Source organism: Vombatus ursinus, unplaced genomic scaffold (genome assembly GCF_900497805.2).
Source record: "Vombatus ursinus unplaced genomic scaffold, bare-nosed wombat genome assembly UNPS02014858.1, whole genome shotgun sequence".
In the NCBI taxonomy this organism is placed as follows: Eukaryota; Metazoa; Chordata; class Mammalia; order Diprotodontia; family Vombatidae; genus Vombatus; species Vombatus ursinus.
In genome coordinates, this window is record NW_020954636.1 from 1,119,156 (window position 1) to 1,137,085 (window position 17,930).

General features: G+C 39.4%; 1 protein-coding gene across 1 annotated transcript; it reads left to right on the forward strand.

The window, feature by feature from the left end:
- The first annotated feature begins 1,519 nt into the window (after positions 1 to 1,519).
- On the forward strand, positions 1,520 to 2,419 carry LOC114027297 (taste receptor type 2 member 134-like). The gene has a single exon (XM_027841286.1). It carries the CDS (start codon positions 1,520 to 1,522, stop codon positions 2,417 to 2,419), a length of 900 nt encoding a protein of 299 aa, XP_027697087.1.
- Positions 2,420 to 17,930: the final 15,511 nt, after the last annotated feature.

Genomic DNA, 17,930 nt, shown 5'->3' on the forward strand with positions numbered 1-17,930 from the left:
GACCCACAATGTGCCTAGAATCTTACTCAACTGCCAGGATTTACATATCTGAATAGAGACACAAGTACTTCCATATGTTTCCTTCGTCCTTAGTTTCCCTTTATCCTTGTTCTTTTAAAAATTTGTCCTTCATCCTCCCTTAACTCTCTTTCATTGACTTACATAGAGTGGGTTCTTTGTGCTGACAGACCCTCTTCCACTTTGCTCTCTTGATATATTCTCACTACTCTTGTTATAACCAGACCTTCCTCTGGCCCATCCATCTCTCCTCCCAATTCCTAAATTGGCTGCTCTGAATTATTATCATAGAACCTAATGGGATGGAACCATTTATTTAAAGTTGGAAGGGCCCTTAGAGATCAGAGAGTCCATCCCCTTCATTATATAGGTGAGAAAACTGAGGCCCAGAGATGCTGAGAGGTATAGTTATTGGCAGAGGCAGGATCTGAATCCAGCACTTCTGATTTCACATCCAGTATGCTTTCCATGGTGTTGCTTTGCTTCTCATTTTATTTATAGAGCAGAGTTGGCCCTGGGTAAAGTGAAGTAGGGGAAGTCTGTGCCTTCGTTCCATGCCACCTCTTCCTTTCAATTACTTAAAAAGTTCATAGTTACTTGTCTCCAGCTTCTCAGAGTACCTCCCCTCCCTATTCCTGTACTTAACCTCATGGGATACTTTTTCTCTGAGTAGAAACCTGTCCTATCTCTTTCCTTTTCCCTTCACAGAAACTCACCTGTCCTGTTTTACACTCCCCCAGGGCCTTGCTACTGACTGGAATCAGGAACAAATCAATGCCAATGTGTTTATTAATGCTATTCTTGTGGAAAAGAGGGAGAGGTGTGGTTTGAGTGATTGTGCAATTAGGCAGATTCAGAACTGGTTGAATGGTGAGGCTCAAAAAGGTGCTGTAAGTGGTTCAATGTCAACTTGACACCTCAAAAGAGGCACTTGATACACTAGGCACAGAAAATAAAGTAGATGCATGAATCCAGGGCATGAATGGACAACTAAGTGTTTACATTATACAGAAGGATGTTTAATAGCTTGGGTGGGGTGGGGGAAGGGCAGTAGACAAGGGTGCCCCTTCAAGAATAAGAGAGGAGGAAGATCTAGGGGACCCTTATAGCTAGACTTAAGGGAGGGAAGCAGGATGGGTAGAGAACAAGTATGCATTTTGGGAGGATTTTTGAAAGGTGCCAGGATCAGTAGCCCATATCCAGATATTTTCTTGGCCCTGCCTCTGGTCAGGGAAAGGCAAATCTAGGATAAACAAATAGAGACTGGGTTCAGTGTTTCATCTAAGTCAAATTTGCATCCATGGAGGTGGTAGGATTCTTTTTTAATTCACATCAGGCATGCATAGTGTCCTCCTGCTCCTCCACTTTCTCCTCCAACTGGGTTCCTGCATAAAGCAAAGAGAGCTGCTGAATCTTTGGAGAGTCTGGCTTGCTATCACATCACTTCTGGGTTAGGTTTCCCGGAGCATCTGAGTCTCAGCAGGAGTTTTGTAGAGAAAGAATGCCCACCCTACTCATTCTCTTCTTCATGATCCTTTTTCTCCTGGAGTTTATGGCAGCAATCCTAGGAAATAGTTTCATCATCATAGTGCTGGTCAAGGAGTGGGTGCAATGTTGGACCCTGCCCCTTGGTGACATGATCTTGACAGGCCTGGGCATCTCTCGCTTCTTTCTACAGTGGGCAGCAGGTCTTAGCAACTTCTACAGATATTTCTCCTCAAATAACGGAAGTCTATACCTTGGCATTTTCTGGAATTTTACTAATGTGGCCACATTCTGGTTCACCACCTGGCTTGCTGTTTTCTATTGTGTGAAAATTTCTTCCTTCACTCACCCAATCTTCTTCTGGCTGAAATGGAGAATTTCCCAATTTGTCCCCTGGCTACTTTTGTGGTCCCTATTGATATCCAATTTGATATTGATCCCATCTTTTATAAAGAACTATCAGACTTTGTACCTAATCACTGGAAATTACTCAGAAAAGACCTCTTTGGACGATAGGACAGGTATATTCCAGAGGTATTTTTACCTGCCACTGAAAATATTTATTTTGTTAATTCCTTTCTTCTTCTTCCTGGTCTCCATCATCTTGGTCATTTCCTCCCTGTGCCGACACTTGGGGAACATGCAGCAGCACAGTGCTGGTCCTCAGCATCAGAGTATGCAGGTCCACATTACAACCCTGAAATCACTTTTCTTCTTTCTCATCCTCTATACATCATATGTTCTGCCTCTGATCATTGCCCTCATAGCACCTGTTTCAGTTTACAGCTCTTGGTTTTGGGTATGGCAGGTAGTGATCTATGCTGGCATCTCCATCCATCCTGCTTTCCTGATCCTGAAGAGCTCAAAACTGAGAAGGGCTCTAAAGAAGATGCTTCATGACCCAGAGACTGTGTGAGGGGAATTCAGCTCTGAAGTGATCAATGTCAGTGATAAATATTGAGCAATGACCAATGTTGCTATTTGCTATATAGATGCATGAGAATTAGAAAGGAAGGAAGAGAAGGAGTGAAGGAAGGAAGAAAGGAAGGAAGAGGAGTGAAGGAAGGAAGAAAGGAAGGAAAGAGATATGTAATTATGTACTTATGATATTTTGGCACTGGGGATACCAATACAATCACTTAGGTACTGACTTTTCATCTTCTCCATTCTCTCTTCCTTCACTACCTAGTTCATTCATTCCTAAGCCCTGTCAGTTTTTCCTCTGTAATATTTTGTAGCTAATTGAAAGGTATTTTGGAGGCCGACTCCTTATATCTGGAGTACTAAGGCCATGAAAGATCAAGTGACTTGTCCTTACCACTAACAAGTTGTAAGTGTCTGAGGCAGAATTTGAACCCAGCTCTCCCTGATTCCAAGTCCAGCATTCACTTCATTTCACCATGATTTTTACCTTTCCTTGTCCTTTTTTCTTATACTCACACCCACAGCCACATGAATAATCTGTGTCCTAGGCTCTAAACTACTTGTGCCCACGTGATGGTACAATCCTTTTTATTGGCCTCTCTATCTATCCTGCAAAGAATCTTTTGATACACCTCAGTTACTGGCAAGGGGGACTGGGAGCAAATCATTTAGCTCTTTAAGCCTTGAATTTCTTCAGCCAGGAAAAACAAAAGTGCAATGTGCATGTGTATATGTGTGTGTGTATTCAATGTATATTTTGTAAATATGTGCAATGTATATATGTATAAGTTTACACCCACACATACATACATACATACATACATACATACCCACACCCTCACACACACATATATATACAATACGGATAATAGTATTTTCTCTGCATACCTCAGGAGGTTATCCAGAGCAAAGAACTCATGGTGGCCTCAAGGACACAGGTTCCCCACCCCTGCATTAGACTGTTCTCATTGGATTCACCTCAGAAGACTATATTCAAAAGGCTTTTTCAGTCATGGCTTGACTTTTTTTTTACTTTTCCATTCCTTTCAAAACTCAACTGGAAACAAACCTTCTATTCCCAGTTCAATGTCAGATCCTTGAAGGCATAAGTGTGTGTCTTTGGACCCCTAGAAGAATGGCATAGCAGACAAGGACCCAGCTTCTTTGTAAGGAAGACCTAGGTTTAAGTCTTACTCAAGACATGTGCTGGCTGGGTGACTCAGAGAATTGACTTAACCTCTCAGGGCCCATGACAGTCTTTTAAGATTCTAGATTGCTGAGCAGGTGCTGATCTGCACTGGGATTTCCCTATGCTAATGAAATTGCAGGTCCACTCTCCTTGCTGGCCCCTCCCCACCACCAATAAAAATACAGCAATACTCAATCACCTAAAACAATGCCTTCAATCAATAAACATTTATTAAGCCTCTATTTTATGTCAAGAACTACTAGTATTTATAGAATACTTTAAAGTTTGCAGATTGCTTTACAAATATCATCTTACTTTATCCTCACAATAACCCATAGAGGTAGGTGCTATTATTATCATCCATATTTTACAAAGGAAGAAACTGAGGAAGGTATAAATGAAGTGACTTGCCCAGAGTCACACGGATAATAGGTATGAGAGGCTGGATTTGAACTCAGATCTTCCTGACCCAGGGTCCAACACTTAATCCACTGTGCCACATAGCTGTTGTAAAGATATGAAGAAAAGAAATGAAATAGTTCTTGTTCTCATGGAGATTATGTTCAGTTGGGGGCCTGGCACATAGTAAGTGCTTAATAAATGTTTGCTGAATAAATGAATTAAAAATAAGACATGTTCAGTTTAAGCATAATGACATTGTTCTAGATGATGTAACCGCTTACCCCAATCACTCTGGCAATGTCTTACTTTGATTCTAGACTCCCTTATTGCCCTCCGTGACAGGAGAAAGCTTCAGGGGTGAGGATGGTGGAAGGACCTCATCCATTACTGTGGCATGACAGACATATTCTTGAGAATATGAAGAGAGAGAGAAAAGAAACATGGTACTCTGCTAGCAGAGATGGCATCTTCCTCCTTAAGCTGTCTGTGCAGGACTTTGATACCCAGCTCATGGTAGGAAATTCCTCCTTTCATTTGCTTAGTTTGAGAGGATCAGAAACATAAATGAATTCAGTTCAATGGAACTAATATCTGACATGTGGAGAAATGGCTGTCTGGAGCTGTGACCCAAAGTGGATATAATTTGTGCACAATCCCTCCTCCCCACCTCAATTCATTGAGAGAGGAGAAGGTTCCAGTGGTCTGAACACTGGTCTACATAAGAGGGGTTACTGTGAGTGAAAACCTAGGACAAATGTCTTTGTCAGCTTCTGGTGTGGAGGGGCTCAATTGAACTGAACTGACTTTTGGCCTAGCTGGAGTTTGGGGGAAGGGGATATAATAGAGGTGGGGGCAGCTCAGGAACATTCTTGCTGGGTATATCATGTTGTTTGTTTACTTCATTTCTAATAGTCAGGTTAAAGTTATCAGTAAACCACTATGCCTCGAGAAGGGGAATCTAGTATGGGAACTTCAAGCTATTTATCCAATTGGGTAATCCACATGACAAATCATAAACTAATATGAAACTGGGGTAGCATCCACAAAGAGATGGCATCCAGAGAACGGTGGTAACTGGCTCCCTATAGGCCTGAGAGATGCCCAAGGAACTGGGATGACTTTGGGTGCCCTCTGCTGTTGGGTGGTTCATATGACATGTGCAAAGTATTTGACTGATAGAAGATACAGCGTGGACCATACTACCAGTCTAAGGCACTGGTCACAATGCTCTACTTGGTGTCATATTATTTACTGAGCACTTACCTGTTTGAATTTGTCTGTTATTGTTCCTTGAATATAATAATGTCTGTATGGCTTAGAAATACTCAAATATTTCTGTGATCTTATCCATTTAGGAATTCCCTTCAGTGTTGCAGGTTCACATTTTATACATGCCTATGTATCTCCTGCAATCTTATCTATGTACTCTGATATGTTCTTTTTAGGTGGTATGCCTGTGGTTTAGGTGGTATACATGTGTGATGAAGATCCTCTTCTTCACCTTCTCCCAACATCTTGAAGATACTATGGAGTACATTGCTTGTTTTTATGTTTTTATTTTCATTTGCCATGTCATGGTAAGACCAGAATTATAATGACTCAGCTTGCAGGAAACCTGATCAGTCCTAGCTTCCCTGACCTGGTCTAGGGGTATGAAAAGGTCCCAGCCCAGTGGAATCAGATCCTCTCAGACTTGGTGGGTGCATGTGATCATGTGATTTTTCATAACCATGTGACTTATTGACCAGATGAAGTGTCCAGGTGGAGGTGAGGAGGACCATGTCCAGAAAAACTAATATCCACATTGTATATTCTTACTCTGTTAGGGAAAGGTAAACCTGCTCCTTTATTAAATGTCCAGTGACTTGAGAATGACTCATTTAGTCCCAACATCGAACTTGAACCAAGAGGGTACCGTCTTTAGGGCCATGTCTGCAAAATAGGTGACCAGCCTATTGTCTCTTTCTGAAGTCCAATTTATTGATGTTTCCTTTACTCTTGTTCTTTTTTGCAGTTTCTCATTGGCTCTATGTTGAAGCTTGCTCACTTTCACTATGTAGTTTCCATTATCCACCTCATTATACTCATTTTTAGTTCTCCAGAGACAATGGTTCCATTGCCATATAGCATCACTGGTAATATGTTAGTATTGGAAAGGTGACTCTTTTCTTTCATGGGAAACCCATGAAACAAAGATGCCTTATAAAAGAGAAAAATATTTCCCTTAGGTTTGGACAAATAAGAGATGGAGATAGAAAGGAAAAGTCCCTTTCTCCATTTCTCCCACCTTTCTCTTCTTCTGAAAAAACTGTTAGTTTATTACCTAGAAGATATTGGTAAATCTGAGTTTATCACTATGGAGTAAGGAAATCCAAATATTTGGAATAGTAAAAATAGAAATAAAATCATAGACCTTGGAGGAACGCAGCCATCATTTACCACATTTACATGTGTTACCACTAGTGGAAATGTGGCTCTATGGGGCCAAATGACTTGCCCAAAGTAACACAGTTATTTAATCAATAATAGGTCTGATGCAGAGAAAAAGAAGGAGTTAAGAAGAATAATAAAAAGCAGTCAAAGGTTGCAAAGTGAAAAGTAGAAAGAAAAGACCCTTGAGAGGCTTGAAGGAGAAGCCTGAACCAAGAGCAGGAATGGTTTTTGGACAGCTGAGGAGAAACACTTTCCTTAGCTAAGCACAAGTGTATTCTACACACCTGGGTTATCTAACATGTAAATAGTCTTTCATTTCTATCTATGTTTATTCATCATAGTGGTCTGAGTTCAAAACTTAGTGCACAACTCAGAGTACTGAACTTAGTATAGTGTTTGGCCCGTAACTGGTACATAATAAATAAATGCTTTTTGATTGATTTAGACACAGGTTCCCCACTCCAAATCTGGCTCGCAGAATGTGGCCTATGATTTGTCTTTTAGTTAACAGTGAATATGATGAAATTAAAGATATCTGTGATAATAAAAATGAATGAAATGTATTTGAAGGGAAAAATATTTCTATGTAGTTTTTTCCATATATACATAACAGATAGAGGTATACATATAGGTTTACACACTCACACAAATATGTATATTTTTCAAAATGCTATCATTTTAGGGGTAGTGTTTCTATTCTAGGTAATTTTCATTGTTTCTAATGAAGTAGTCATGACAAACTCAAGAAGGCTAGTCTAAATTTGTAGGGGACCAGCCCAAGCACTCACTATCAAGAGGGGGCCAGGAAATAGAGGAGCTGTGATGTTCTTTTTTTTTTTTTTTTTTTGCCTTGCACATGTGTGGAAATTTTCTCTTCCCATTGGATTGCAAGGAACTGGGAGACAGAGGCTATCTTTTGTCTGTATGGCAACTTAGGTATGTAGTAAATACTTTATTGAGAATGCTGAGGATGGTCATGACTATCAACCTTGTGACAGAGACAATCCCCTAGCATAATGACCCCAGGTATATTCTGGATGTTTTTCTTACTCTCCTACCTCACAGTCACCACCCAAGATAGCTGGAGAAATGTATACATTGTAGCCCCCCATTGCCTGGAAACCAAATATTCACTTGCAAGCATCTAGTTTATGGTATTACATTATTATTGTTATTATTATTATTATTATTTTTACTGAGGAAAGCAATGGAAATCTAAGAATGATTCACCATTTGTTCCAAAGATCTTTCTCTGTCTCTCTCTTTCTCCCTCTTCCTCCCTTACTCCTCCTCCTATATACCATACCTATATCTGTATTTATATCTAATACTATTCCTGTACCTATGCCAATATTGGTACCTATACTGATACCTGTACCCATATCTGTAGCTATATTTATATCCATACCCATTTCTATCTCCATGTTCATCTTTATATCTATCTCTAATCTCTATATATTTATAAGCAAAAGGTATGTACATTATTTATTCTTATCAATTTTTCCATGGTTCTATAGCATAGACCATTGTCCACATTGTTGGGCCAGGCTAGAATGTTTCCATAAAATCCTCTGGTCTTTCTGTACCATTTCCCTAGTACAAGAAGATGGAAAAAGAAAAAAACCTCTTGAGTCCTTTTCTTCTCTCTCTGAAGGTCCTTCTTTTCCTCTCCAAGTTGCCAATTCCACTGATCACCATGAATACCCCTGGGGCAGGCACACTTTATTTCTTCCAGTTACTCAAAAGTGAAACAGAGGAGCAAGAAATGTATAAAATGTCCACCGATTGCTATATAACAATACACTCTGCGAATTAGCCATAGTCTACAACATGATTTTTATGCATGACAGGCACACTGCAAAATTTGATAATGAGTTCTTGTTTTCCTGGTATCCTCTTACAATCTGTGGGTCAGATAGCCTCAAAAACTTAATAGCTTCTAGTGCCATATTTAGGCTTCCCCCTCCCTCCCCAAACCCCAGGCAAAAACAGTCACAGGGAAGGGGTAGGAAGTTGTGCAGAGGTTAGTCCAGTAATGGAAGCTGTTGTGCAAGGAGAGGGGGAGGCCTGTTTTAAAAGAATCTGGCATAGCCTAGCAGAAATTGGGAGGGAAAGTGGGCCTGGGGAAAGATGAGCAATGGTAATAGGACAGTAGGAGTGGTAGCCTGGGGGCAGCCCCAGCAGCATGGGACTGCAGAGGATTTCAAGGGGATTTGTGGGATGGGGAGGGTGAAAAGGAAGAACTCTGTTCTCAAGAGGTAGAATGCCCCACTGGATGTTGGCACATTGGGAAAAAGCCCTCTTTATTCCTTGCCATCTCTGATGGCTTTCCATTTCCTACAGGATACAATATAAACTCCCTCTATTTCTAGCACTCAACATCCTCCATAATTTGGTTCCTTCCAAACTCTTCAATCTTATCTCTCCCATCACAAATTATTCCTTAAAATAGTGGTCAAAATGTCCTACTCTTTGTTCCTTGAACATGGTGACCTGCCTCCAGTTGTTCCCTCTGCCTGGCATGCCCTTCTCTCTTCTGTCAACTTACCTAAGTCCCACATTTCCTTCAAGGACAAGCTCTAAGTCCAATCTCCTCTATGAAAATTTTCCTGACTTTCCTAATTTTGAGTGATTGCTCCCTCTTGGACTTATTGCCTATACCATTTATTTGCCACTTAAAATATTCTTTTATATTGTTAATGATTTTTGTTAAGTACTATCTAATAATAATTGTGTGTTAAATAAACTAATTATTTAATATATTGTTAATGACAATTAACAGTATTAAATATTGTAATTAATTATTATGTTCTTGTCTACAACGTGATTGTAGGCTCCTTGAAGGAAGAGGATGTATAGGAAGCCTCTTTTGAGTCCTTGGGACCTTGTGTAATGCCCTCCCCACAGTCAATACTTAGAAAAATACTTGATGATGGTGATTGACAAGAAGACTCTATGTTGAATCTATTTTTGTATCCTCAGTAAAAATCATTCAACTTTGCCCAAATTAAATGCTTAACAAATGCTTGTTGAATAGTACTGAATGATGATAATGTTGGATGATAGCAACCATACTAGAGTTTGGAATATGAGGGATATCAGAGATGGAACTAAATCTGGAGTAGAATTGGGGGAAAGAGGAACAACAACATCCCTTTTACTCAGTCAAAAATGGAGGGCAAGAGATTGACTATATCTTATCCTTGTGAGTCAGGCTTAGGTTGCTCAGATTGGCTCTCCTTACCAGCAAGGAGTCAGGAATGCATAATTATAGCATAAGCTGTGGCTCAGAGGCCCCTGACTCTGGGTTAGAGTGAAACTGATCTTGGAAGCTACACTCCAAAGTTATTATTTCATTAAATATTATTTCCACATAGAATTTTACTACAGGAAATTTCCAAGTATAGTTTGTGTATAGCTTATATTCAGGTTTCTATAAATGTGGGTAAAACTAGGTGCTGTATTACTGATGAGATTCAAATTGACTGGTAAATGAGAAGTCCATTATGTCAAGTACCAAGAAATTCTTAACTACCTGTACCCTTGCCTACTTGTCCCTGGCTACCTCATCTCCCCGCCCATACAGGTTTTGCTCTATAAGAATCCCTAGCTTCTCCTGGCTAGTGGGCATCACCCTTAAAGAGAAGTCTCCATGAATAGGCTGTCTCCCTTGGGGGTGAGGCTCCTCTCCCATAGGTGGGGCTGCCTTCCTTGGAAGAGGCTGTCTGCCATGGAGGGGAGGCTGTCTTTCTTAAGGATCTGCTGTCTCCATTAAGGAGCAACTGTCTCCCTTAAAGAGCTCCCACCCCTTAAGCTGGGGTCTCCCTTAAGCTACTATCCCTTTTCCATATAAGCTTTAGCATCACTCCTATTAAGTTCCAAGTTCCCTATAGAATTTCGCTGTCTTCTATTGGCCTCACAATAAACTTTGCCCCTTGACTGGAAGACAATTTGAGTGCCTGAATTCATTCCAGGCAATGTTGCCCTATACACTGATGTTTTAGGGTTCCCAGCAACCCTAAACCTTGTAATAACTACTCAAGGTAATGTGGTTTTGAGTATAAGACTGTCTACATTTCACCCTGATGAAAATACAGAAGCTGCAGGGGACTGGAAGGAATTCAAACGTAGAAATCACAAAGGGAGTCTCAATGACTCATCAACAATATACATAATTCTCTTCATTCTCCAGGGGGTTCTACTTTTCCACAAGGTCCTGTGGACTGACTTAGCACTAGCTTGTGGTTTGGATTTCCCTACAAGATAGATAAAACTTGGGGTTATGTCAGGGCAGCACCCTGACATTCTAGTGACTCCTCTCCCTGAGAGTCCTATACAGACTCCCCAAAAGTTGTGTTGTTATCCCATGATTTTTATTTCCCTGTAAGTGAATCATGGTTTGGACAGATAATCCCTTTCCTATTAGACCCACTTGGATTGTCCAAGTCAAGCCAAAATATTTTGTTCTCCCCATGTCTTGGCTTTAGCTCCTTATGGCTTCTCCATCTAGGGGCAGGGGTCACATGGATAATCCTGTTCTCTCTTCAAGAGGTACACTGCACCAAAAGATTCTCTTTTCAGGACAAGTCACAGTCCTGAGCAGCAACCTTCAAGGCTGGAACTGCTCAGCACAACTGCATTTTTGATTAGAAGGCTAAACTCTGGAATTATATTGTCCAGGAAATACCCTTCTTCTAATGAGAAGGCGTGTATTGAGGAATGACAATGTCCATAAACTCTGCCCTCAAGCCATGTGAACAACCACAAAAGGGACCATGTGTAGTAGACACATGTGTAGTAGACACATTCATTTAATTTATCTTCTGGTGCTCCATATTCTGGAGATACAGCTCCACAGCTCCAGGAAGGATTAGGCAAATGCTAGCTAAGTGAACTAGGACTGGAGAAGGGAGCTATAGGAATTCTATCCAAGGGACACTTGCATCTCCAAATGAAGGGAAAGTTAAATGACTCACCTCTTTGCATCTACTTTCCTAGATATGCAGATAAAGAACATAGTTTTCTTTATGCCATATGTAGACATCTGAAAAGGGAGCAACTCTGTTTTGGGATTACATGGAAAATGATACTACATATTCTCTTCATCTTTTTTTGTGCTATCTATGGAGTTAGTAGGGACCAGTTTTTTTTCCATCTTGATGTCAAGAAGTCAGGCTATCAGATTCTTCCCTCATGTTCTCATTTAATCAACCCACATTAATTATGTGCCTACTAAGCACAAAATATTGTTCTTGACACTGGTACTTTGATGTCTCAGTGATGTATTTTTTAATTGTCTTTAGTCTACACTCCTGACTCTCTAGGACTTTCACTAAAATGCCCCAGAAACATCTTCATCCTAGAATCCTCACATTGGAAATCCCTTTTGCCACTGTGGACTCTATCTCTGATTGGCTAATTCCTTCCAGTACTTGAATTTTAAGGAAGAGGCTAAGGCCAGCCACATCTTTATTCTTTTCCAGACTATACCCCTGGTTCTCCTGGACTTTGTGTACAATCCCACCCACCTTTAGATCCCTTTTATTTATCTTTTCCTATCAGAATATAAGCTAGAGCATAAACTTCATGAAGGGACACTCTGTCTTTCTGTTTTTATTTGTATCCCAAATGCTTAGCATAGTGCTTGGCATATTACAAGCATTTAATAAAAACTTTTTGATTTGACTTCATATGAATCTTCCCTCCATCAATTTATATTTAAATCTCTTCAAGTTTTTGTGTCTTCTGCAAATTTTACCGCTGTTTTACCATACATCATCCTTAGTGTATCCTTGCAGCATCCTTGCAGCAGATCACACATAGATAGCACAAGACGGAACTAGAATTTGAACCCAGGTGTCTCAACATTTCAATTGTACCATACTACCTCATAATAGCTCTTCCCCACCCTGTAATAATGTATTCTAACTCCAATGAGCTGGCCATGTTATCTGAATGCCAAATGTTTGTTTGCCTAGAAGACTATTTTGCAGAGAACTCACATAAGGCAAGTGCTCATATGGAGGTCAGAAGAGGCAATATGAGTACACTTTCAAGTTCTCACTAAAGAACTTTGGAATCCATTGTTTGATAAGAGAGAAACTGGCAAAGGACTTCTTGGCATGGTATGCTCACATCAAAGAAGGTGCTGTACTCCGTGAGCAAAGCAGAATTGCAGTAGCTCAAAAGATGTGAGATGTCTCCACTCCAAATATTCCTGTTGGATATTTGTACCTGACCTGTAGTAGAGCTTTCCAGAGCTTATATTGGTCTGATAGGCCACTGACTTCTCTTCAAGAATGAAGAACCAACCAACCAACCAACCAATAATGTAGTATGTGTGTTGATATATATAGATTTCTAAAGCACCCTCTCCTCTTCTAGGCTCTCTTTCTGGGTTCTTCTTTGGTGATTCAGGGGAACTGGACAGGAAGATACATGATTACAAGCCAAGGATAAATCATCTTGAAAGAAATGACTGCAAATCTCTCACAGACTCAATTACTGTTGTTCAATTTGCATCCCTTTGATTTACATTACATTTGACTAATTTTTAACAAAGTTAGAATGAGTTGAAATGCTCTTCTGCCTATGCTCTGAATTCACCCACTCTTCCACTTCTATAGATGCCCTGCTTTTTTCTTATATTTTTCTCGTTTTACTCCCCTTCACATTGTTCTCAATATGCCTCCGATTTCTATTGTTTAGTTAGTCAAAAATCTTTCTTGCCTTCAACTATGGTCTCAGAATTTACTTCCATAAATTCTTTCAGGGTTTAACTGATCACTTAAAGGAATCTGGAGATGGCTATTTCAAATACTTAACAACCTAATCTTACTTCTCAGTAAAGGAGACCCATAAGGATGATATGGAAGCCATAGTAAATTCTCATAAGTTTGATTGGATTTACACTTGAATGGTAGCCATCCTAGTTTTCTAGAGGCCCTATAAGTGGTGGTGGGACTAATGTTTCTAGATGCCTCTTGCTTGGACAACTATGTCCATTATTTTGTTGATAATTGAACCAACTGAATATTTCAGGAGCATCTGTCTGCCTGCCTGGAATGTCTTGTTTCTTCCTTTCTCCTTATTCTAACCCAGATCAAGACTCAGAATCCTGGCCTGGGCTGGACAGTATGAGGTCCCACCTAAGAGGACAGAAGCCTATGTCTTGTGGAGGGAAAAGAGGCCCTAATTCTGCACTCCATTCTTTAGGAAGACACAAAGATAATAAGATAAGTATCCCATAAAACAAAGTAACCTTCAGAGCTAAGTACATGGAGAGTCACTCTGGATAGGTTGGATGAAGACATTGCTTTAGGACTAAATCTTGTGGGTGAGACTATAGTGACTCAGTAGTGAGCACAGTGAGGAAGAATGTAGGTCTTCTTAAAGAATTAGGAAAAGTCCTTAGTACGGATATATGACTTTTTCTCAATGTAGATAAATAGCAGGATGGAAGCCCATCTCAATATCTTGAGTCTTGTATTTGAAGATCAAATTTTCTGTTGAGCTCTGGTCTTTTCATCAGGAAGGGTCGGAAGTCCCCTATTTCATTGAATGTCCATCTCCTCCCCTGAAAGATTATACTCAATTTCACTGGGTAGTTGATCCTTTGCTGTAATTCAAATTCCTTTGCATTCTGGAATATCATATTCTAAGCCCTCTGATCTTTTAATGTAGAAGCTGCAAGGTCTTGCATAATTCTGACTGTGGTTCCATGATATTTAAATTGTTTCTTTCTGGATGCTTGTAGTATTTTCTCCTTGACCTGATAATTCTGGAATTTGGCTACAATATTCTTTGGTGCTTTCAATTTGGAATCCCTTTCAGGAAGTGATTGGAGGATTCTTTTGATGACTATTTTACCCTCTGGTTCTAGGACCTCAGGGCAGTTTTTTTTTTTTTTTTGGATAATTTCTTGAAAGATGCTGTCCAAGCTCTTTTTTTGATCATGGTTTTCAGGTAGACTAATAATTCTTAAATTATCTCTCCTGGATCTATTTTCCAGGTTAGTTGTTTTTCAATGAGGCATTTTAAATTTTCTTCTATTTTTTCATTCTTTTGATTTTGTTTGACTGATTCTTGGTGTCTCATAGAGTCATTAGCTTCCACTTGCCTAATTCTAATTTTTAATGAATTATTTTCTTCAGATAGCTTTTGTTCCTCCTTTTCCATTTGGCCAATTCTACTTTTTAAGGAGTTTTCTTCAGTATCCTTTTCCCCATTTGTATTTTTTTAAGGAATTGTTTTCTATAGTCAATTTTTGCCTTTCTTTTTTAAGCTGTTGACTCTCTCTTACATATCTCTCATTTCTTTTCCCAATTTTTCTTCTACCTCTCTTATTTGACTTTTAAAATCCTTCTTGAGCTCTTCCAAGAAGGCTTTTTGGGCTTGGGACCAATTCATATTCCCCTTTGAGGTTTCAGATGTGGATATATTGACAGTGTTGTCCTCTTCTGAATTTGTGTTTTGATCTTTCCTGTTCCCATAGAAAAATCTATGGTCATTGTTCATTTCTGCTTTTAGCTCATTATATTTACCTATTTTCTGACTTTTAAAGTTGAACACTCCTGCTGGAATATAGGGGGCACTGTCCCAAGCTTCTTATACTGGGGTCTAAAGGCCTGGTCACTGGCATTGTGTGTTGGGGCCTCAGGTGCTGGCATTTGGAGGCTGTAGGGGTCTGGCAGCTTGCCTGGTGCTGAGCTGGGGTCCTAGTGGTAGTGACTAGCATGTGCTGAGACCAGGTGGGTTTTTTGTGTATTTCCCTGGGGCCACACTGAAACTCTTGGGGTGAGGGGGAGGGATCTGACCCCTGGAGGATGCCTGCTCACCTGGGCTGTGCTGAAACATGGGGAGGTTTGGTTGCTGGAGGACACCTGCCCACTGGCACATATGGTGGTTCTCTGAGCTGGAGTCTGCTGGTTCCCCTGGTTGTGCCAAGGTATGTGAGAGGGGCCTGGTATTGGTGTTTACCTGCCTCACCACTTTGTGGCTCAGAATCTCCCACTGGTTTGCTGAGGAGGGGTGCTGCTGTCTTGCCAGGATGCCTCCTGTCTTGAACTGCTCCCCTTCCACCAGAGCAAGAGGGACATTTCTTGTTGATCCCCCAAGCCTCCTGGGCTAAAAGATTGCTGTACCTCATCTTTCTGCTGGCTCTGCCATTCCAGAATTTTTCCCGGGGTGATATTTTCTGGGTTTTTAAAGGTCAATAAGGTAGAGTGAGAGCAGCTTACTGCTTACCCTGCCATCTTGGCTCCCAGAAGCTGAAATCCAGAATTAAGCCTCTTTAAAAAAAAATTGAGTAAGCAAAAGAGAAAGAACCCAACATAGTTAGTTACTATAGTGATAGAGAAGATCTGTTTTTTTTTTTTTTGTCAAGGTAATTGGCAAGGTAAAGGTAAGTGACTTGCCTAGGGTCAAGTATCAAATGATTGGTCTGAGACCAGATTTGAACTCAGATCCTCCTGACTCCAGGGCTAGTGCTCTATCCACTGTGCCACCTAGTTGCTCCTGATAGAGAAGATCTAGGTTCAAACTTCAAAGAAGATAGTGGAGTTAAAACAGCTATTTCTACTTCAAGACAAAAGTGAATGGTTACAAACCAAAAAAGATTTCTTGGAAGAGCTTTGAAAGAACTAAAAATTAAATAAGAGATGTTGAGGAAAAATTAGGAAAAAATTAGAGTAATGCAAGAAAATTATGAAAAGAAAGTCAACCACTTGGGAAAAGAGATCCAAAAACTTACAGAAGAAAATGACTGCATAAAAATCTGAATTGGGCAAGGGGAAACTAATGACTTTATAAGACACCAAGAAATAATAAAAAAAAAATCAAAAGAATGAAAAAGTAGAAGAGAAAGTGAAATATTTCATTTTAAAAGCAACTTACTTGGAGAGCAGATTGAGGATAGACAATATAAGAATTGTTGCACTTCCTGAAAGTAATGATCAAAAAAGAGTCTAGACACTATACTTCAGGAGATTATTGAGCAAAACTGCCCTGATTTAAGAACTAAAGGGTAAAATAGAAATAGAAAAAATCCACCAATCACCACCTGAAAGAGATTCCAAGATGAAAACTCATAAAGGAATATTATCGTCATGTTTTGAAGCTCTCAGGTCAAGGAGAAAATACTATAAGCAATTAGAAAAAATAACAATTTAAATACTGTGGAGGTACTGTCAGGATAACACAAGATACAGCAGCTTCTACATTAAAAGAGCAAAGACATGGAACATTATATTATTTAGAGCAAGGGAGCTGGATTTGCCACCAAGACTAATTTACCTAGCAAAGCTTAGTATAATCCTGCATGGAAAAAGGACTTTAAGAATTCATGAGGAAAAGAACAGAACTGAATAAAAAATTTGACCTACAAGAATCAGAAGAAACATAAGAAGGCAAACTTTAAAGACCAACTATAAGGGATTTAATAAGCTTAAACTGTGTAATTCTTATATGAGAAAATGCTACTGATAATATATAAATGGCATCATTACTTGGTAGTTTGGAAAAACATGATAGAAGGCTTAGGGTTGAGTTGAATATGATGTGATGATTCTAAAAAATAAAATTGGTTAAGGAGATGTAAAATAGAGCTAATTATCTCATTCAAAGGGAAAAACTGTTTCAGTGAGGTCTCATATCCACTTAAAAATGAACGGGTTGGATCAGATATCCTCTGAAGTCCTTATTTGCTCTATATCTATAATCCTCCTATCATTTACTAAAGGTCACACAGCTAATACATGACAGGGCTTGAACTTTGGTTCCAAATCTAGTATTCATTTAATTCTATTAGTAATCCTGATTTAAAAGAAATCATTATAAGAACTCATTATTTCGCAAAAACTGCTGGGAAAACTGGAAAATATTATAGGAGAAACTAGGCATAGACCAACATATTATACCCTATACCAAGATGAAGTCAAAATGAGTACATGATTTAGATATAAAGACTGATACTAGAAGCAAACTAGGAGAGCAAAGAATAGTTTACCTATCAGATCTATAGAGAAGGGAAGAATTTACGACTAAACAAGAGCTAGGGAACATTATGAAATGCAAAATGGATGACTTTGATTACATTAAATTAAAAAGTTTTTGCACAAAGCCAATGCAACCAAGATTAGAAGAGGAAGCAGAAAACTGGCAAATAATTTTTATAGCCAGTGTTTCTGATAAAGACCTCATTTCTAAAATATATAAAGAAGTGAGTCAAATTTATAAAAATACAAGTAATTCCCCAATTGATAAATGGTCAAAGGATATGAATAAGCAGTTTTCAGAAGAAGAAATTAAAGCTATCTATAGTCATGTGAACAAATGCTGTAAATCACTATTGATTAGAGTAATGCAAATCAAAACGACTCTGAGGTACTACATCACACCTATCAGATTGGCCAACATGACAAAACAGGAAAATGATAAATGTTGGAGAAGACGTGGGAAAAAAGGAACACTAATGCGTTGT